Source organism: Marmota flaviventris, chromosome 9, assembly GCF_047511675.1.
Source record: "Marmota flaviventris isolate mMarFla1 chromosome 9, mMarFla1.hap1, whole genome shotgun sequence".
Lineage (NCBI taxonomy): Eukaryota > Metazoa > Chordata > Mammalia > Rodentia > Sciuridae > Marmota > Marmota flaviventris.
In genome coordinates, this window is record NC_092506.1 from 48,924,408 (window position 1) to 48,947,042 (window position 22,635).

The 22,635-nt window shown below is 35.7% G+C and overlaps 1 protein-coding gene and 1 long non-coding RNA gene across 3 annotated transcripts in view; one reads left to right on the plus strand and one right to left on the minus strand.

Moving 5' to 3' along the window:
• LOC139706872 (uncharacterized) overlaps positions 1 to 8,816 on the minus strand; it is a 103,186-nt gene extending 94,370 nt beyond the window's left edge. Inside the window, exon 1 of one of the 2 annotated variants that reach the window (XR_011708548.1) lies at positions 8,185 to 8,816. This is a non-coding gene — a long non-coding RNA (uncharacterized lncRNA). Of the gene's footprint in view, positions 1 to 3,070; positions 3,137 to 8,184 lie in introns of those variants that run through there. The other variant, XR_011708549.1, reaches the window with a different exon arrangement.
• A 118-nt stretch (positions 8,817 to 8,934) lies between these two features.
• On the plus strand, positions 8,935 to 21,136 carry Psma1 (proteasome 20S subunit alpha 1). The gene is made up of 10 exons (XM_027942371.2): positions 8,935 to 9,061; positions 10,299 to 10,343; positions 10,760 to 10,861; positions 10,982 to 11,085; positions 14,220 to 14,308; positions 14,989 to 15,059; positions 15,169 to 15,298; positions 18,133 to 18,212; positions 19,143 to 19,253; positions 20,762 to 21,136. Exons 1-10 carry the CDS (start codon positions 9,059 to 9,061, stop codon positions 20,816 to 20,818), a joined length of 792 nt encoding a protein of 263 aa, XP_027798172.1. The 5' UTR covers positions 8,935 to 9,058; the 3' UTR covers positions 20,819 to 21,136.
• Positions 21,137 to 22,635: the final 1,499 nt, after the last annotated feature.

Genomic DNA, 22,635 nt, shown 5'->3' on the forward strand with positions numbered 1-22,635 from the left:
CTGGTGCAGCCTGGGGCTGTCATCCAAGGCCAGCTGAACATGCAGCAGGAAGGGTTTGGTTCTGGCTAGGCTACAGACAAGACATCTGGATGCAGGAAAGGTCTAGAATGCCAGAAGCAGCTTTGCTTTTTGGTGTTAGGCTTCACTGAATCCAGCCTGGGAGAATATTTGGTTTAAGAACCAAACCAGAGATTCTTCTTTGAAGAGGGATTTGATATTTTGAATTTTATATAAAACAAACATCCACTATATTTATATATTATATATATATTATATATATATTCTTCTTGGTCAAGAAGGTTACAGGGAGCAACATATACACAATTAAATATATTTAGAAAAGGATACAGACTTCAAGCTTAAAACTTGATTTACCCTTGGAGAGGTGGGGTGGGGTGGGTGGGGATTCGTTAGGCTTATAAGAAGCTATTGTTATCCTTAAATAATTTTGCTAGGAATCTGGTTAAGTTGTCTGAAAAAAAAAAAAAAAGAGTTTAGTTTTTATATTGTACTTCTCATTACTCTTATGAAGAATTATTTTTTTTTCCCTACAGGTCACTTTAAAAAGCAATTCTGCCACAACAAAATTGCTATTAGGTCTTTAAAATTATATTTATAATTAGTTGCATTAGGCATAATGTTGGGCCAGTTATAATGCCTTTCACAAAAAATTTTTCTTTACTAAAACTAGAAAAAAATTTTCAGGGAAATTATACCAACTTCCTACTTTATATCACATACACTCTGGAAACCATCCACTGTAAAAGATAGGATCTATTCTTCTTTAGCTATAGCAGTCTATTTTTTATTTATACATGTAATTCTTAACAATTAAAGGAAAAGGCAAATGTAAATTCACTTAGACAAAACAAAGTAGAAAAAAAAGAATATTATCCTTAAGAGAATACTTTAAAGAAAAGAAAATGCACATATCTTTCTGGGTGTGAAAATCATCGGTAAGGGAAGTGTTTTTTGGTTGTTGCTCCCTGTCTCCACAACATCCCCCCTGCCGCCCCACCCCACCTCTCCAAGGCATTAATTGCCACCTAGCAGCAAAGAAGGGAATTGCATACTTAGCTTTGGACAGAAATTCTAGAAAACATTAGTTAGCTGTAAAAAGGCACATTACTTTTAGTGTGAAGAATGTCTTAGAAATTATTAGCCTACTGGTAGACTAGGGATTAAATATTTTTTCTCTCATTTAAAAAAATTTTTTTAAATTCTAGATGGACACAATACCTTGATTTTATTTGTTTTAATTTTTATGTGGTACCGGGGATAGAACCCAGTGCCTCATGCAAGCACTCTACCACTGACCACAACCCTAGGCCCTTTTTCTCTCATTTTGAGAAAATAAAAGGAAATAAAACAAATGACAGTATTTGGCTTATGCATAAGAATACTTTCCACCATAAAATATCTTCTCTTTTATTACTTTTGCCACCTCAGCAACAGGCCAATGAAAAAGAAATTCTGAAGTCATCCTTGATGCTAAAAAAAATGCTGGTTGTGGCCCATTAGAGGAATAAATACTTGCTTTTAGTACAGAAAACAGTTTTCCAAATAATCTCAGAATAGATTTCTATAAAAATGAAAGCAAAATATATTTTGTTGTGTAAGTACAGTAAGAGGTTTATTTTTTTAATGAGAAGATATTTTATAAAGAATAATTTCTAGACAAAATTATTATTCAAACTTATTAAACAAAGATGTCCTTGTATTAAACTCCACCAACCATATTTTTATTTTTGGATCAGTCAGCCAACTTGAATGTTAACACTTTAAAGGATATCTTCTATTATTGTGCTTCATAGATTGTGGCAGATGACTAAAACTAAATAAAACTTGTCAAAAAATATTAAATCAAAATTAAATATTTAGGAAGATTTCAAAAGATAGCAAGAGTAAAAGGTGGGTTTGGCTAAAAGTGTAACATTTAAGAGATGAGATTTGAGGGGGAGAATACACTTCCAGTTTGTCATTCTTTTATCTAAATAATAGGCATTGCTACTATTGTGATTGTATGAATATGCAATACCACTAAGGCAACCAGCAACATTTTGGAAGACAAATGCTTGTTCAAAAAGTAGCAACCATAACAGCTAATATTTATGGAGTATTTACCACATGCCAGGTAGTATACTAAGCACTGTAAATGAGAAATTCTCCCTTTTATCACAATAATCATAGAACATAGCCAATGTTATTTCCATTTTACAGGTTTCATCACCACCACCACTACCACAAAGAATCAAAGAGGTAAACTAAGTCATCAAAGGCCTCAGAGCTTATAAGTAAGTAAGCTCAAATATAAACCAAATTCTTCTTTAATATTGGAATGTCCCAGCAATCAATATTTGAAACTCTTTTCTATCTATTCTCATGGATCTAAATTTCTCTATGAAGGTGACCCCAATTCTGGATCTCTAGCCTAGATCACTCCACCAAACTCCAATTCATATGCCAATCAACTACTCCATATCTCCACCTGGATGTTTAATAAACATCTCAAGCTTGAAATGTAAAAGCCATATTCACCGTCTTTTCCTAAAAAAATCTGTTCCTCCTGTCACTTCAGTTATTGCAAACTCTATTCTTCATTTGCTCAGACCAAAACACTGGAATTTGAATTTTCTTTCTTTTTCACACCACATGCAATCCATTATCAAAAGACTGTTGGCCTTCAAAATATATCCAGAATCCAACTACTTTCTACCACCCCACCATTACATCTCTGACCCAGGATATCACCAACTTTCACTTGGATTTCAGTAAGAGCCCTGATCTTGTTATGCCTGACCCCTATAGTCTGTTCTTTAAAAAGTGTCAGGCATAACATTCCTCTGTTCAAAATCCTCTGTTAACTTTATATTTCAGTCTTTATTGCAGCCTAAAGGTCTACAACATCTGTAATACATAACCCATCTCCTCTCTGATTTCATCCTTTTTCTTGGGAATATTTGTCTGTTTGGTTTACACAGATATTCTTGGCATCTTGCTAATAATGTCTAGCATAAAGTAATCAAAAAATATTTGTTGGATAAATGAGAAATATGTTTCCAAATCCTACCCTTTTCAATACTTCTTATGCATATTTTGGAGGCACAGGAGGAGAAGGCAGTGGGCTGGACTCTTCAGAGTGGCTCTTATATAAAAGCTCACTTGGGGACCAGCAGAAGAGACATTTGGTCTCTTGGGGTTTTAATGGCTTTCAGCTTCTCTAAGCATGACTTAAGAATTTTGGCTCAGGATATACCCTGATTCCTAACCAGTAGTTGCAAAATTGATCAATAGGGGTATTTTATAGGAAGAATAATCCAGAAAAACACACTTCTTTTCCAAATTAGAGACCACTGTTAGCTATTTCAGGATTTTTTTTTAATTAAAAAAAAAATCCTAATAAGAGCCAAGCTGAAAATCTCCCATGGACATGTTTTATTGTTACTCAACTATCAAGATGACACTCTGTAATAATTGCTTAATTTCTGGAAAAAAAAAAAATTTCTAAACAACTCAAGTATGCCAATGGCTTTTGTACAGGCCTCACTTGGTCACACATACAGGGAGGGAAATTATACAACTTAGATACAACTCTAAATTATTATTCTTCCTAAGTATGTCTGTTAATTCTGATTTGCCCTGTTCTAAATGTTGCCTCCTACCAACCGAGACCATTAGCATCTGAATAACCGAGACCATTAGCATCTGAGTAGCCAAGAAAAAAAAAAAAGGCAGGAGTGGATACAGACAAGGTTAGTTTAGAGTGAGCTATGTAAGAGCTATCAAAGATTGGCCAGATAAATTATGAAAGTCATATGATGGAAAATCTTATAGATAGACATTTAAAAGTATGGGACATGAAGAAATGTTTTTGGTACAATGTTGTTAAATTAAGTTTGGCCTTAAGCTACTTTATAAGTTTGGCCTAATGGTTTCGTTTGTATATAGTGAATTATTATTTAACTTGTAACCAGGTTGTAGCCTAACCTGAGAGTATTCTTTTAAACAGCAGACAAGTCTCAGCTAATGATAGCTGTTAAACCTCAAGCCAATCAGAGGCTGAAAGCTGCCAAAAACTGTGACCATATAAAGTAAATACCAACTACAACCAATCAGGCTGCTTTTTCTCAAGCTATAAATATAATCTTTATATGTGGTGGGGTGGAGCATTGTGAACCATTTTTGATCCAGACTACTGCCCAATTCATGAAGTCTTTGCTTAAATTCTGCTAAATTTAAAGTTTTCCTTCAAACATGTAAAAGCAGGTTAAAAAATAATCATATGTCACTTGATAACAAGATTTTTTTGGTGGAAGTTTGTTTTATTGAGATGTTAATTCTGTTTATCCCAGCCTGTAGCCACTTTGCCCCATTCAAACAAGTATCCAGGCTTCAGATTTTTGTAAGACAAAAAGCAAATCTGCTTATAGATAATAGGCTCTTCTCATTTTTTGAAATGAAAAGGGTGAAGTGGAAGAAAGATTTCTCAAAGTTTAGAAGTCTGAAGCCTATAGGTTGAGCAAACAGCTAAAATTCCCATCTTGCTCTGTGACAGAGCCCACGATGACAGCAAAATTCTTGGGAAGCTATATCTATGTGCAGGGGCTGCCAGATTCACTCATTTGATTCCTGATTTTTCCCCCGTTTTGTAATTCCTGATTCTTGAGTGCCAAGGGTAGTAAAGAAATAACAGTCACAAGATCTGATAGGAAGATGGCACATAAAAATAATCAAATAATTTGAGGTAGTTACTGGTATTTCCACAACAACTAAGACCTTAGAAATTTTGTACAACCCTGAATGGAAAGGAAATGTTCAATGATAACTGAGATTGAATTCCCTACCTGCATAGCAAAATGGGAAGTCACCGTTAGATTCAAGTTAATCTAAAGAAATGAAATTTTTCCATGGAATAAGAATCATACCCACAATATGTGCATGAGTATGCACCCAAACATACACACAAACAGAAAATATACTCTGAGGATAATTTTCCTTCCTTCTCTAGATTGATATTGGAGGGGGGAGGAATCATTAATATTTTAACAGTGATTTTTCTCTACCTCATGGACTATAGAGATATTTCATACTGTCTTTATTTGCAAAATATATATATATAGTATATATAAAAATAAAAAATATTTTAATCACAAAAAATATAATGCCACTGTAAGCTGAATTTTTTTTCTTCTGAATATTTGAACAGGTAGAAAACATGGAAGGATATATGCCATTAACCTAGGCTTTGTCTTCTAGCTATTTCAAACCTACTCCTATTTTTTCCTAAAAATATAATATAATAAAGATATAATATCAATTCAACTTTAAGAAAAGATAAAAGAGTATTATATACCTTCTGTATCCTGAGAAAATAAATAATTGTATCAGTCCTTGTCCAAGAAAGAAATAGTACATTCAAAAAGGGAGCCTGAAGAAAGTATAATAAGAACATGGGCAGGCAAATAAGAAATGGTAATAGCACTGCCAACCTGTGGCCAACATAGAAGGAGTACGGGTAAACATATAATACTGATCTCTCTTTCCTATTCTCCGATTTCCTGCTGGTGCCTTCATCAGCTAAGCTTAACTGAAAGCCAGAGTGGAAGAGACTCTGCTGATGCAATCCCTAAAGAGTAAAGTAGATCTTCAGAGGCAAGCAGGATTATTGAGTACAATAACTTTAAAGTGCAAACAACTCCATAATTTTGCTATAAATATTTCCAAATTTTAAAAAATCTGCTAGAAGAGTACTAGAAACAAAGTTTTGCACTTTAATCTTTGGTACTATGTACCAAAACAGTAGTTTTTAAAATTATTACTACAAACTACTAAAGTACTTGTATCCATCCACTAACTCTTTTAACTAAAATTCATTAAATACCAAGTTTGATCCATTCGATGTATACACAAAGGGAAATGTGATACAGTTCCTGTCTTCCGGTGCAGACAATATGTATATATGGAGACACCATGCAAATAAATAAGCACAATTAAGTATTATATATATGTAGAGTACTAGGATGTTAAAATGGGACTCTGTGTCCCTTTTTGCCAGCTATTCCCACATTCCACAATAAAATGGAAAACCAACTAATATAAATTGTTAATAAAGGGGAAAGGGGGTTTCTTTTGCAACTTTAACTGTCCACTTTTAAGTCAGAAAAAATGTTGGAATTTATAAAATTTTGAGTTTTTAGTGTGCTGAGTGGTCATTGCTTTTGCCAAACCTTATGCTTAGGGAAAGAAGCTTTTTTCACCTCCTGGTGTTGCAGATTGAATCCAGGGCTACAACTGAGAGCCACTCCAACCCCAGAAAGATGCCTTCAGGCTTTAATGGAAAACTTTCATGGTCCCTGGAGCTGGGGTTTGAGGGTCACAGTTGGACTCATTTACTAATCTGGCTCAAAACTGAGGAACTCATTCATTTGGTACTTATAATATAGTGAGGTCCTAGTATATGCCAGGCTTTGTTCCAGATACTAAGAATATTTCAGTAAATTTTTTTAAAGTAAAAAATTCCTATATTTGGATATTTATATGATTCCCCATTATGTATTTACAGCCACTTCCAGCTTTTACTCCAGCTAGCTTTGCTGGGTGGCTTTTCTTTATATTCAAAGAGTTCCTTGTACGTAACAACAATAAGAGATTTACATCCCTTTTGGCAGGGAACTCTTATAAAATGATAGAATGAGTAAAACAATAAAAAATTAAGAAAAGAAAATGACAATCCACTAAAGTAACAAAAACCCAATAAAAACATGAAAAACTTTTTTTTACTAGTAATCAAAAAATAAAATTAGTGGGTTTTTTCTTTTTCTACCAACTTAACAAAGGTTAAGAAGTACTTAATATTCAATATTGGTGAAGGTATAATGAAAGTGAATTGTCAGGTACAGTTGAATATAAATTGATGTAAAACTTTTTTTGCATCTTAGCTATATTTGTCATAATTACAAATATGATCCTTTTGACTCATTGTACTTCTATGAATTCATCAGAAGGTGGTAATCAGGAAAATATATAAAAAGTGTACATATACAAGAATAATCATTACATTTTTTAATAACTTTATTTTGTTTATTGATTTATTTTTTAATATAGTGTTGAGGATCAACCTAGTGCCTCACACGTGCCAGGCAAGCGCTATACCACTAAGCCAGAACCCCAGTCCTACATTATTATTTTTTTTTAAATACCTTTATTTATTTACTTGTATGTGGTGCTGAGGATCGAACCCAGGGCCTCACACATGCTAGGCGAGTACTCTACCGCTGAGCCACAACCCCAGCTCCCATTATTTTTTTTAACAGCAAAAATTTGGAGATATTTAATTTTTTTATCAATAAGTAAATTGTTGTATTTTCACACAATTGGCCACTATGAAAGTATTGAAAATAATATAGATCATTATTTCTAAATATAAGATGGCTATAACTTTTTAAATGTATTAGTTAAGATTGAGTATGATCTTACTTATAAAAAATTTATTATTACATATGTGTGATACACATAACTAATGAAACATATGGGAAAGGTTTGTGAAGATATTCACATTACATGACAATTTTAAAATAAGCATTTAACCATTCATTCAATAGTCGTTTTCATTCATTCAGCAATATTCATTAAGCACAAAATATGTGCTAGATGTGGGACAAACAAAAGAGAAAGTCTGTTTAATCTGTTAATTTAATCCACTAAATTATCCCTATTTTTTTTTTAATGGTAATAACCAGTGTTGGTGAATTTAAAGATAAGGGCAGTTTTATATACTATTGGAAGTCTAAACTAGTTAAAAAAATTTTTTTCTGAAAGGCAATTAAGCACTTTTTATCAAAAGCTTTTGAAATATTCATGTCCTTTGACACAGCAACTCCATTTTTAGGAATTTATTCTTTAAAAAATGAGTGTGAATTACACAAAAATATAAAGTAGTTCAGAAATGAATTTTTGGGGGGGAACCTAATATTAAACAATAGAGATCTGGATAGATGTCATATATTCATACTGCAGACAACTATGGAGTAGTATTTCCCCTGGAAACTGTTTAACACGGAAAAATATGTCCCAAATATAAACATGAAAGTTTTAAAAGATACTAATTTACTGTGGATTTGAGCAAATCACCCAAGTGATCTATTTCACCTACAAAGCTCAGATCCTTAAGAACCCTTACCTTACCTGAGTCTAGGTACTCTTCTTCTTAACAGAAAATTAGCAGTCAGTAGATGTTAGATCAGCAGCTGTTTGCAGAGCTGTCTTAAGGTAGTTCACTTAAGGATTTACCAGATGCTCCCAAAAGAGAAAACAGATAATTCATAAGAAAATGTCAGGTTTTTTTTCTTCAGTGGCCTAATCTACCAGATATAGTGCGTGGTTTTGTGGACAGACTGTGCCCTTGAAGCTTGAACTCTGGCGGAAGAAACTAATAATCAGTGATCAACGCCAACAAAGCCTTGAAAGATCAGATCTCCGGGGAGTATAAAGAGGTGTATTCCAAAGTAAGGGAGGGAAAAAGCATGTACATAAACAAGATACTCGAGGAAAGGTATGGTTGACATACACAAACAGACCATTACTTTGTGGCCTTTCTGAGCCTAGTTCTTTTTCCAAATCTCTGTGAAAAGTGAGATGTTGAGCGGTCCGTTCGTATCACCCAGAATTGCAGCTGTTGTCTGCAGTAATTTCAGGTTCATTCAGCCGGTAGGATAAGAAACTGATGGGAATCTACAATAGATAGTGAATGTCGCTGAGGATCCAACAAGGGCGACGCGACAGGGCGAACCGGCAGCTGGAACTCCCTGACCAGGGTTTCCCGCCAATCTCAGTTCCTCGATCTTCAAGGCCCCGCCCACTCCCGCCGAGGGCGCCGGGAATTTTAAGGGCGGGGAAGTGTTGAAAGCCTATCGATATCTCTGGAATAGACTGCCCTACCCTGCGCCGCCGCCGTCAAAACGCCGCAGCCTTCTCTGTCGATCGCCAAGCGGTGATTTCGGCAGCGCTGCTTGATTCGCAAGCTTTGAAGGAGCTCACGAGCGAGGTCCGCGCCGGAACTATGGTGCGTTGAATCTCTGACTTCGGAAGGTTTAGGGCAAAGGTCCGGTGACTCGGGAAAGGGAATCTGCCGCTCTTGGGCGGTCTGAGGCCACGGGACATAGGAGCCTTAACCACGGGGAGGGCTCCGGCCGTGATTCAGCATCTCCGGCCTGTCTGAAGGAGTGGCGGTCGATAGTCCGTGAGGCCTTTTCGCCGAGGCTTGTTTCACTTTCCAGGGAGTCTCTTGCACTTCTTCCTCCATCAGTTAGCCGAGTTCGCCTGAAATTCCTTCAGTAAAATAGATTCCGAGAGGTCGTGAGTGGCCCCAGGTGCTCTGTATGGGAGGAGAAGAGAGGGACTTCACTTGGGAGGCCTCCCAGCACGGACTTGACTCTAGCATTTGTGGTTCTGGACCACGTTCACTTTCCTGGCGTGTCTTGCTTTACCTGTCATCTAGAGCTTGATTAGAAAAGGCCCGTTTCAATCACTTGGTCCAGTCACCTGGTTACAGATGAGGAAAGCTAGACTGATAGAGAAGTGATGGAATCAGGGTTACAGTACAGGTCTCTGAGCTTCTACTGAATCTGTCGTTCCTGCACTCGACCATAGTATCCCCACAGTTATTCTCCCAAGTACTGATAGACTTGCTTTTATAATGTCATTATGGGTAGTAATGGTTCTATCACTGTAGCTATTTGTATCCACCGCTAGCTTCCTGAGAACATTTTTGTGTTCATTCAATATGAATATTTAGATGTACATAGTGAGATTTCAAAGATAAGTCAGATAAGTGTGTAATCATAGTAAGAGGTGTGTAAAGAACTGTGGGACTACGTGTTGGGGGAGTTTGGGGAGAAAACATGGGGAAGACTTCAAGAGATAGACATTTTAGCTAATTTAAAAGAAATGCTTTTTGACCATTAGTGCCCTATGCAAGATAACAGCATAAGCAAAGACAGGAGGAAAAATTGATGCATATGAACTTTAGTAATTACCCACCCAGAGGGAATGCTATGGAGAATGGCAGAGTAGGAAATTGGGAAGATAGGACCTGTCTAACTAATCTGTTCTTCCCTCCCTCACCAATTAAGGGTGAATGTAGTATTGGCTTTAACAGTATAATAACAAAATTCCAGCCATGTTGTGTTAACAGAATTGTTTTAATGCTGAATGGAAACACAGGCAAGCACATTTCTTACTCTTAATTAAGAGTAGGGGTTTATAAAGTTCCTAATAGGTCTTTTTTCTTTTACTTTCAGTTTCGCAACCAGTATGACAATGATGTCACTGTTTGGAGTCCTCAGGTAAAATCATGTTTTATGCCATTTCTATGAAGAGGCTTTTCATGGCTGCAGGAGGTTTAGAAACTACTAAGATTGTAGACTGAAAAAATGGAATATCATTTTGGACATTCCTGGAACTTGAATTTATAATTAAAATAACTTTCCTAGTTTTCAGAACATCATTGGAGGAGCTAGGGCTGTAGTTCAGTGGCAGAGCACTTGCCTAGCATGTGTGAGGAACTGGGTTCAATCTACCACCACATAAAAATAAATAAAGGCATGCTATCCATCTACAACTACAAAAAAAAAAAATTTTTTTTTTAATCATTTGAAATGTAACTATACTTGCTTGAGGTTTGAGAACTCTTGATTTTCAATTTGTAAAGGATCTTCTGAGGTGACTCCATGATATGTTTTTTTTTTTTTTTTCCCTTTAGGGGAGGATTCATCAAATTGAGTATGCAATGGAAGCTGTTAAACAGGGTTCAGCCACAGTTGGTCTGAAATCAAAAACCCATGCAGTGTTGGTTGCACTGAAGGTAAGTAAAGCCAGACATGTATCTTCCTCATTTAGAAAACAGAACTACCAAATGTAAATTTCACTGTATAAATAGTAAAGTTGTAAACTTATTTTTACATCTTATAATGTCTCTATTTAGAGGGCACAGTCAGAGCTTGCAGCTCATCAGAAAAAAATTCTTCATGTTGACAACCATATTGGTATCTCAATTGCTGGGCTTACTGCTGATGCTAGACTGTTATGGTAAGTAGAATCATGAAAAACAAAAGTATCTCTTGATCCATAATTTATTACTTTTCCAGAAAAATTCAGGTAAGATATACTAACACTTGAGAAGCCGCTGAATAATGTGATACTTGTTAACATAATGTATTGTTTGAAGCCATGTATGTCTAAGAAGATCTTGACATTTTTATCTAATTTTTAGAAAGAGGTGAACCACCCTTACTTTCTTTAATACTTCAGTATTTATTAGATTTTTTTTTTTTTTTCCAAAGCTCAGTAGTGGATAGTATAGGGTATAGAAAGGTGATTCAGACATGGATCATGTCTTCAAAGAACTTTAAATTTAGCTAATCTTGGAAGGAAGTAGAGAGTAACAGGTAAATTTCTGTGAGTAATGGGAGGAGATAGAGATTGTGGGTGAGAAGCAATGAGTAAATGAAGAAGTGGGGCTTTGAGATCAGACAGATAACAATTCTTATTTAATTACTTAATTTCTGAGATTGGGCTAATTACTTAACACTCAGATTTTTCAGTATTTTTTTCCTCCAAGGGTGTTTTGAAGTAGGCACTTAAAACAGTGCCTTTTAGAAAGCATGTGAGTGTTTATATGTTGAGGGTAGGATGTAGTTAGCCAAAGCTAAACTTTTACTTATTTATATATAAGCTGTAGGTGGATACAGTACCTTTACCAGTGCCTTCTCACGCATGCTAGGCAAGTGCTCTACCACTGAACCAGAGCCCCAGCCCCCAAAGCTTAACTTTTAAATTTATGGTTTTATTAGTGAAGAAAGAATATAAATAGTAAAGATAAATGGTAATGCCTTTTGTTTAAGAGTTTTGAGTTATCCAGCCAGTCCCTTGCTATGTTAACAGTATACTGACAGTAATACGGGTTTCTGTTTGCTCCTAAAAATGTAGAATGTGCAATGTTGTCAAACATTTAACCCATTAATATCTAAAATATTGCTGTGCCAACATACATTTAATATAAAAACTTTATTAATGAGATATTGCACATCGTTTGATGTGCATTGTATATGTACATCTCAATAAAGCTATATGTATATACATCTCAATAAAGTGGCTTAATACCACGTATCATTAGTGCCTGCCATATTGGAGAGTATGGTTTTAGACACCTTGAGAAATTTACTTTTAAAAAGTACTAAACAAATGGCTTGGTTCCTCTAATATACGTTTGATTATCAGGGACTAATTAAGTAGATCAGTGGTAGTGTACTTGCTCTAACATGCACAAGGCCCTGGGTTTGAGCTTTAGCACTGCAATAAATAAATAAATTTGAACATCAGATGTGACAAACACATACTGGACTAAGCAACGTGGAAAGAATGAGCATGTCTATTTCTTTCTATTTAATTCTCTAATAGGCATGAGTTCCTTTTTCCCCAATGTTAACGTTGCTCAAATCTTCACAAGTTGAGACTCAGCAGCCTAGTGTCTAATATCTAATGCAGTTTATGATGAGAAGTAACATTTGCAGAACATGTGAAAACATCCCCTGGATTCTATTTCTTGCCATTGCTCTATTAGGGAGATTTTTATCTGTTTTCAAGGAAAAAACAAAAAAGAGTAGGTACTTTTTTTTCTGGTTCAAGACTTAGAATTAAAGACAAACTGTTGCTGGCTGGATACAATGTTACATGCATGTAATCCCAACTATTCTGGAGGCTGAGGCAGGAGGATTGTGAGTTCAAGACTATCCTGGGCAACATCAAAAGACCCTGTCTCAAAATAAGGACAGACTGTTGCTCATAAGGATAAGAGAAGAGATGGCTATTTTCTCTTCAGTCAGCCTTCTGTATTCTGTAAGGGCTCTGAGACATAAAATTTTCAAGAGCTAAAGAATAGTTAGTTTTTTCTTTTTTTTTTCACTGAAGCAAAAGAAGAAAATTTAATGAAAATCGAGGAAAAATCAAACAGAAAAATAACCTCAAACAAGTAACAAAGACTAAAAGGAAATAAGAGGAAAAAATACCTAAATTAACAACAAAGCTCCAAACTATTTCAAAATGATGAAATTGTATTGGATATGGAAACTAAAAGATGCAGGTGGGGGATGGGGATCTGATGTGGGTGTGGCTGTCAGCAGAGGACTATAGGAAAATCCTTGTGGGAAAGCAGAGGTCCTTTATTCCTGGAGATACAGGCAGCCGCTGCACTGGTCTACAGATGAAGATCCCCATAAATTAGAAAAGATAGTGATAAAATTGTCAAGGGGTGGGGACAGCATCAAGGGAAGAAAGTGCTCCCAGGAACACCCATTCCACTCCTAGACTAGAGACCCGGACACTCCCAGCTGACTCAAATGACAGGTGAGGACAACAATTAGATGGAATAGTAGCCAGAGTGAGGACCTATGGGACTTTTGGAATGGGGCAGGTGCCGAACTGAACCCCCATCCACTTAGAAATCTCCTGGACCTGATTTGTCTGCGTCTTCAAGATCACCTCCTTCAGGCTCTGCAGTGGAGAGTCTCTTCAAGGAGGCTTCTAGTTCCTCATTCTCTCCCCTGAGGGGCCAGGCACTCTCCTGGGCACCGCCCCGGAGGTTCCCACAAGTCAAGGCCTGAATAGAGGAGCTTCTGGGTCTTCTTGGGCTGGGGTAGTGGACATCTTTGCAGGATGGGCATGTACAACAGAAGCTAGACCAGGATGGGCCCGCCCAAGTTGAGTGTGCCCAGGATGAGCACGAGGGCTGGCCAAGGCGTCATGCAAATGGGTGATAGCCTCGTTCAGAGTTCGGGTATGCCTTCTGTTGCACAGTAAACCAATTCTGCACCATTTGCTCCTCTAGGCTGAGGCTAGAGGCCAGAGCCACCAGAATACCGTGGGATAGAAAGGGGTCCTTCAGGAAGTGTGCTTCCAGCTCCTGCATCTGCTGCTTTCCAGCATATTTCAAAGGCTTTCAATCTCATCCATGGCAATGGAGCTCAGTTCAGAGGAATGGGTAGTTAGTCAGTTTTAAGACCTCATATGGCCTTACAGTTTAGCACCAAAATGTGTCTTCTTACCTTACTGGTTTCCTTATATGAATATGATCCATGAAAATGTTTGGAAGTGAAATGAAACTGCTTTATTTGGATTAGCTCTCTATAATTTGAAATTACTAACTTTTCTTGTTTCTTTTTTAGTAATTTTATGCGCCAGGAGTGTCTGGATTCTAGATTTGTATTTGACAGACCACTTCCTGTGTCTCGGCTTGTATCTCTAATTGGAAGCAGTATCCTTTTTATGTTAACATTTATAAATGTGAACTTTAAAGGGCTTGGGTACTTAATCCCTATGGTATTCGGAATATGACTATAAAACTTTTAAGGTATTGGGTTGCTCTTTCATTAGCCATTATAAGCAATTTATATTTTCAAGACATACATAAACCCAGCTTTATGAAAACTATCCCAGCATCATTTTTGAGAAATTTAAAGTTTCTTATTAATTCTAGATATCCCCACAAGTCCTGCACCCCTTATATCCAAAACAAATGAAATTCTATATGGAAAGAGATTATTTTGCTAGTATGTATTCTTGGGTTTGATGGAAAGTCAAACAGGTAATATTGAGTCAAAGTAGTACTGTTCTGTTTTATGTTCTTCCTACAGATTATGCAGTGATTAAGGAAGAAGTTAGAGGTCTTTGTTAATAATATTTTGTTTGAAAATAAAGATAGTACTTTAAGCCAGGTGCAGTGATGCATCCCTATAATCCTAGCAGCTCAAGAGGCTGAGACAGGAGAATTGCAAGTTCAAAGCCAGCCTCAGCAACTTGGTGAGGCCCTCTAATATATTAAAAGGGACTGGGGATGTGGCTCAGTGGTTAAATGCCCCTGGGTTCAATCCCTGGTACCAAAAATAAAGATAATACTTTATTCCTTGGTAGAATAAGCTCTTTAACTAGTTTAAGAGACCCAGATACCAACACAGCGGTATGGCCGGAGACCCTACGGTGTTGGGTTGCTTATTGCTGGATATGATGTAAGTTGATAGGGTATTGTTTTTTTAAATGATTTTTTAAAACTAGAAACTTTTGTAATTTTTAGCTTAACCAAAGTCAATAATTATGGGTTTTGTTTTTGTATTGTAGGATATGGGCCCTCACATTTTCCAGACCTGTCCATCTGCTAATTATTTTGACTGCAGAGCTATGTCCATTGGAGCCCGTTCTCAATCAGCTCGTACTTACTTAGAGAGACATATGTCTGAGTTTATGGAGTGTAAGTGACAGCTTTCTTTAGTTTGGTTTGGGTTTGCCTCCTCCAGTCTTTGTATAGTGAACAAAAGTAGTATCCTAAATAAGGAAAACTATCAGTCTTATAGAAAGAGTTTTGTTTTTTTTTTAAATTAAGCCTACGAAGTATTTATTATTTCTATATACATCTACATTTTACTCCTGTTTACCACAGTCATTTCAATCACTAGAAAACTCTTTCAGGATATAAATGTGTCCCTACCCTTAAAAATTCTTGATTCACTGGATCTGAAATATGTCCCAGCCAAAGTTGGGAAACCCTGTACAAGTTGCTATTTGTAAGTTCTCTGTTTACAACTTTCAGTTTTCTGTGATTCTGTTCCTGTTTTAAGCCATGTAGACATTTCTGCATTAAGTAGTTCATAAACAAGAAATAAAAGACAGTGTAGCAATGGCAAAGGAAGGTAAAAGATGTAAGATGATAGAGAAGATTTTCAAGTGCTTTTATTAATATTGGAAGGAGTGTTTGTCAGGGTTTTTAACATTTCTCTTGGTTGTCTTATAAGTTTTCTTGTGGCAGTAGTCTATGAAGGAAATATTTGGGGCTCAGCGAAATATAGAGGAAAATAATTAACACTCTGAAAGCAAGCTATTGTGAGATGATAATAGCTTTAACTTTAGGATAAAGGAGTTCTAGGGCCATATAAGCTTGAGAAGCACTGATTAAAGTTTAACATTTCAAATTATGATAATTGAGTTGTGAGTTCCTAAGATAGCCCTTAACATTTGGAGATTTTCTAGGGCTCAAAGGACTTAGTGTGTAGTTGTACTCACAGCTAAGGCTTACAGCAATATCATAAGGATATACAGCTGAATCGTTAAAGAAAGAGTCAAGAGGAATCTGTGAGGAAGTTTCCTTATGTTCTCTCCCTTCTCAGAAGAGTTACAGACCATACTTAAAGAGCATGTGTGTGATATTATTGACCAGAGAAGCTCATTAGAAACTTGGGTGTCCAAAGTTTGATTGAGATCTGGTCACATAAACATGCTCAGCATAACACATTCCAATCTGGATAAAAAGTTAATAAGGATTGCATTGAATCTATAGATCATTTGGGGACATACTGCTATTGTTATAATCCAGATGGTCCACCACTTAAATATGTTCAGTACAAACTGAACTTTAGATTTTGAATTTTCATCTTTTTCTGGGCTAGCAATGTGCAGTAAGATACTCATGATAAAACATCAGTGAGCCATAGGACTCAGTCAGCCACACAATTCCAAGGGTAAACAAACAACTGATATCTATAGAGTACTATGTTGCTAAGCTATGAAATTTGGTAGGTTAGGTGTATTAAATGGATTTTTTCTTACATTTCAATTTACAATGTGTTTATCAGGTTGTACTTTGATCATAAGTAGCATCTATGCAAATCTGCTGAGATCTGAGCATGGGTGTCTTTCCATTTACTTAGGTCTTCTTTAATTTCTATGATGTTTTATAGTTTTAAGTATTCAAGTCTTATATTCTTTTACATTTATTCATAAGTATTTTATTCTTTTTGGTGTTATTATGAACAGAATTTTTAGATTCTTGAGATCCATGTCATGTCACCTGGGATTGGAGAGTTTTACTTTTTCCTTTCCAATATGGATTGTTGGTGGACCTTTATTTATTTTTATATGGTGCTGAGAATCAAACCCAGTGCCTCACACATGCTAGGTAAGCCCTCCACCACTGAGCCACAGCCACAGCCAATATGGATGCTTTTTATTTCTTTTTCTTACCTGATGTTCTTGCTAGACCCTCCAGGACAATGATGAATAGACATGGTAAGAGCAGACATCTTTGATTTGTTCCTGATTTTAAGGGGAAAGATTTATTTATTTATTTTTGGTTCTGGGGATTGAACCCAGGGGTGCTTATCCACTAAGCCACATCCCCAGTCCTTTTCTTTTTTATTTTGAGACAAGGTCCTGCTAAATTGATGTGGGTCTCACTAAATTGCTGAGTCTGGCTTTGAACTTACAATCCTCCTGCCTCAGCTGCTGGGATTATAGGAGTGCGCCACCACATCTGTCAAGGGAAAAGTTCTTTTAAAATATACTCAATATATTAGCTATAAGTTTTTGTAAATATTCCCTTCAATTATTATTATTGTGCAAGCATTTGGGGTTTTATCATATGCTTTTCATGTATCTGTTGAGATGATCGTGCTGCTTTTTTCTCTTCAGTCTTTGGTGTAGTGTTAAATTAATTGACTTTTCAAATGTTAAACCAACTTTGCATTCCTGAGGGGGAAAAATCCTTTTTTGTCATGACAAATGTTGAGGTGGAGCCCAAACATCCAAGATAACCTTTTGTCTTCTTTAGTCACTTTCTAGGTGTGTTAAGAGGAGCTAGAATGCTGGGTCCTCTGCCACAATCTTTTCAATGTTGCTGGATTCCATTGGAATTATTTTGTTAATTTTTGTACCTGTATTCATAAGAAATATTGTTTTGTGGTTTTGTTATCAGAGTAATACTGGCCACATAAAATGAGTTGAAGACTACTTTTATATAGAGCAAATGTAGCATCTAGCATTCCACAGAATACACTCTACAAAATTGTGAATGACATTTTTCAAATCATAATTTTGATTTAGCTTATCAAAATAACAGGTCATCTCATTAAATAAAATAATAGCAATAGTATTGCTATTCATAGATTATATGACGAGCATTAGACACTTGGCTATTATTGTTGTAATAACAATATTGCATAACTAACACCATGATTTCAGACTGTAAGCTTGATAAAAGAAGCCTAGTATGGTAATGAAACGAAGAAATAACTATTAATTTATTACATACAGGCAACTTAAATGAACTGGTTAAACATGGTCTTCGTGCCTTAAGAGAGACACTTCCTGCAGAGCAGGACCTAACTACAAAGGTAAATATTATGTTTTCCAATTGTAGATAATAATATTACAGTTTAATATGGTATAAATAGGTAATTAAAGTGTGTATACTTATTTAATTTAGGAGACGGTTGCCTTGGTTCACACTTTCCCTTTAAGCTGTTCAGAAAGTGATCAGATTTTGAAATGCTATTTTTTAATATTTCTTTTTGATATAAAGCAATAAAATCAGGAAGTCCAATGTAGACTGCCCTTTATTTAGTAAATAGTTATATCTTTGTATTATTCATGTAGTTAACAAATTTGTGCACTTACCATATGCAGATACCTTCTAAGCATTTTAAATATAGTAAAGACAACAAATAGCTGGACCTTTATTGAACATTCTAGTGAGGAGATAAATCATATATACATACACAAATCATACAGGATATTAAAAGATAATAAATGCTGTAGGTTAAAAAAAATGTTTAAAAAGAGAAAGAATGTCTAACTGGGTGCAGGAAGATAGTGTGGTAGATATAACTTAAAGTAGGGTGATCATCTGGGCACGCTGGCACACGCCTGTAATCCCAGCTACTTGGAGGCTTAGGCAGGAGAATTGTGCATTTCAGGCCAGCCTAGGCAATTCAGCAAAACCCCATCTCAAAAATATAAATAATTATCATTGTATAATTATCATTTAATATCTATGTGGAAACTTTATTGCCTGCATAATCTTTTTAAATCAAGTGTTTCCAGATGATAGACCTTTAAGATTAATCAAATAACAGTGAATATTAAATCTAGCAAGTGCCTACTAGTTTTCTTCACCCTACATATAAGTAGTTTTTAAAGTCTTAAATTCAAGTACTATATTTTTATTCTGATTTTTTTTCACCTAACATTTTATGATAAGCATTTTTCTGGCCTAAATGTACTCTATTTACTTATTTTTTTGTTCTCACCCCGTCCGCCCTTAGAATGTTTCCATTGGAATTGTTGGTAAAGACTTGGAGTTTACAATCTATGATGACGATGATGTATCTCCATTCCTGGAAGGTCTTGAAGAACGACCTCAGAGGAAGGCACAGGTATCTAATTAGTTGTAACAAAAGAGGCTTTGATTTTGTCATAAACTGCTGTTCTTATCAACTGTGTAAATCCATTGTTTTTCTCTTTAATTATAGAGATAGGCTCCCAATTCATATAGCAACAGAAAAATTAAGAACTAAGGAAAGTAAAATAAAATATTCAGGGGGCAGAACTCTCTGTAAACACAAAAAGAGAAAAGATTTAGTTATCTATTGTTATGTAATAAGTTACCACTAAACTTATAAATTTAAAACAGCAAACATTACTTCTCACAATTCTGTGGTTGACTGGGCCTCATCATTGATGGTTCTTTTGCTTGTGTCTCTTGGAATCTCATATGTGCTACAGTCAATGTTGGGGTGGAGCCCAAACATCCAAGATAACCTTACTTTTGCCTTCTTTAGTCACTTTCTAGGTGTGTTAAGAGGAACTAGAATGCTGGGTCCTCTGCCAGAATGACTGCTTCTATCCCTGTAGTCTCAAGGCCTCTCCTTGAGCAGGACCTTTCTAGCAGGGTGGCAACCCAGAGCTTGCTAAAGGTCAAAAAAATGCAAACTGCCATCATTCTTAATGCTGAGACCCAGGACTAGCATGGCATCATTTATGCAGATTCTGTTGTTTAAAGCAAGTCATGGGGCCAGCCTGGATTCATTGGGAGTAGATACTAGGAGAAGTGTTCATTGGAGACCAGCTTTGAACACTAGTTTGACTTTTCATAAATAGTGACAAAAACCAAATGCAGTGGCACACACCCGTGATCCCAGTGACTTGGGAGGCTGAGGCAAGAGGATTGCAAGTTTGAGGCTAGCCTAGGCAACTTTTGTCTCTTAAACAAAAAAAAAAAAAAGCTCCTGGGATGTAGCTCAGTAGTATTGTGCCTCTGGATTCCATCCCCAGTACTGCAAAAAATTAAATATAAATATAAATAAATAAATAAATAAGTGACAAACACATCAAGAAGTGTTTGTAGGGGGAAAAAACTTTAATATGGATCTTGTTGTGGGATGTTTAGAATACACATTTGCATTAATAGATGCTTATTTAATAACTGTGTACCTGAAGATATAGTGTCTGGTACATAAATTTCTTCAAACTTGAAAAGAACTGTTGGGAAATTTGGGGGAGCAAGAATTGCATTATGTAAGTTGCCATAAATTAAGAAGAATGTAGTGGAGTGCCATGCAGCTGGTTGGTTTTATTTTTGTTTTGTTAGTTTAGGGGAAAAGGATCTCAAAAAAGGGCTGATTGTATCTTAAGCTTAATAGTAATAATATATGAAAGGCTTTTAACTCTTGAGCAAGACAGTATGATAAAATAGTGGAATTGTTCAATGATTTTTAGGCATTCAGAACTGAAATCTAATATATTCTTTAAAAGCTCTTAGAAATTTAGTATTCAAAATATCCTTAACCGTTTTTTCATTAAGTTTTTATAATGTAACATTTGTAATTAGGAGTACATATTGATCAAATGTTCATTTTTCATCTTCTCTTTCTTCCCTATTAAGCCTGCACAACCTGCTGATGAACCTGCAGAAAAGGCTGATGAACCAATGGAACATTAAGTGATAAACTTCACTATATGTGTATTATTGAATATTTGAGAATGCAGAAACACATACTGATAACAGTAATCTATACTTTGAACCAAAAGACGCAATGGTGGAATGGTATAAGTCCAAATACTGATTTTAGGAATCAGTCCAAATGTGTTTTTTCCAAATAACTTCCCCGAACCATATAATGGGGTACATTTTTCTTTGAGAGGGTCTATATAATCATTTTCTAGAAAGTATAGGTATACCAGTGTTTTTATATAAAGAAAATAGTGTCTTTGGGGTTTTAAATACAACTGTGAAATAAAATTGTTTCACCTCCTGGTATATTGGGTTTTTGTTTTTTAAGTAACTTCAACTACGAATAGTAGTTTGGGATTGCAATTACTTATTTGCCACATTTGCAAGATTATATTGCCTTGTTTTTAATGATATATAAAAATGCCTCATCTACCACAGGCTTGTAACAGTTTCTAGTTATGGGCTGGCTTCATGAAAATCCATGGAGATTTGGCTCCGAATGCAAATATGAGGATCTAGATTATTCTGATTAAAATCAAAGAAACTGCTGGGTGCAGTTGCACACACCTGTAATCCTAGCTACTCAGGAAGCAGATGCAGGATTGAAAACTCAAGGCCAGGCTCAGCAATTTAGTGATAGCCTATTCTCAAAATAAATAAATAGATAAAAGGGGTTGGTGCTCATTTGTATGAGCACTCCTGGGTTCAATCCCCAATACTGCAAAAAAGAAAAAGCCTACCTAAGAAACACCACTTCCCAACAAAAGTAGTGAGATTGGACTGGGACTATATAACTCTATGGTAGAATTCAGGCTTGCCCCACTCTAGGCCCTGGGTTAATCTCTAGCACATTTTACAAAAAAAAGCAGCAAGATTATTAATGTCTGAACAGTTTTTCTATCCAATCAGCAGATGGCAATAGTTAGAGCTCTGGACTTTCTTGGGAATTTTTGCAAATAATCTCAAACCTCTAATCCTACACAAACCAACTCCAGCATAATTTGTGTATTGCCTTCTATTCCCTGGGTTATATACTCAGATGTTGCAGAAATTTTTAGCTTAGATCATACAAAATTAAATTAGGAAATCATTTTAAAAAATCCAAAATTTCACTGCTCAAAAGCCTAGGTGTATTTTATTTTCTGAGATAGTACATATTTTTAGAGAAGTTTTATTTGTGGATACTAACAAAAATTTTTAATCTAATTCTACTAATTAGCTGCTATTGGCTTTGGACAAGTTACTTAGCCCTATTCTAAGGAAACCCATTGGAGAATTATTTTAAGAATAAATGAGGGCTGGGGCTGGGGCTGGGGCTCAGTGGTAGAGCGCTCGCCTAGCATGAGTGAGGCACTGGGTTCGATCCTCACCACCACATAAAAATAAAATGAAGATATTGTGTCCACCTAAAACTAAAATAAATATTTTGAAAAAAAGAATAAATGAGAGGGGGCTGGTGATGTGGCTCAAGCGGTAGTGCCCTCGCCTGGCATGCGTGTGGCCCGTGTTCGATCCTCAGCACCACATACAAACAAAGATATTGTGTCCACCGAAAACTAAAAAATAAATATTAAAAAAAAATCTCTCTCTCTCTCTCTTTAAAAAAAAAAAAAAAGAAAAAGAATAAATGAGAGAATTTATAATACCTTCTAAATGGAAAATGTTAGTTTTTTTTTTTTTTTTTTTTTTTTTTTTTAGGTTTCCCAAAACTTAAAAAGTATCAGTTTAAATCTCTTTGTGACTTCTTTTGGTAAAGTAATGGTAAAAGAAACTGGCAACTCTGTTGAAGGAAAGATCTCTAAGCA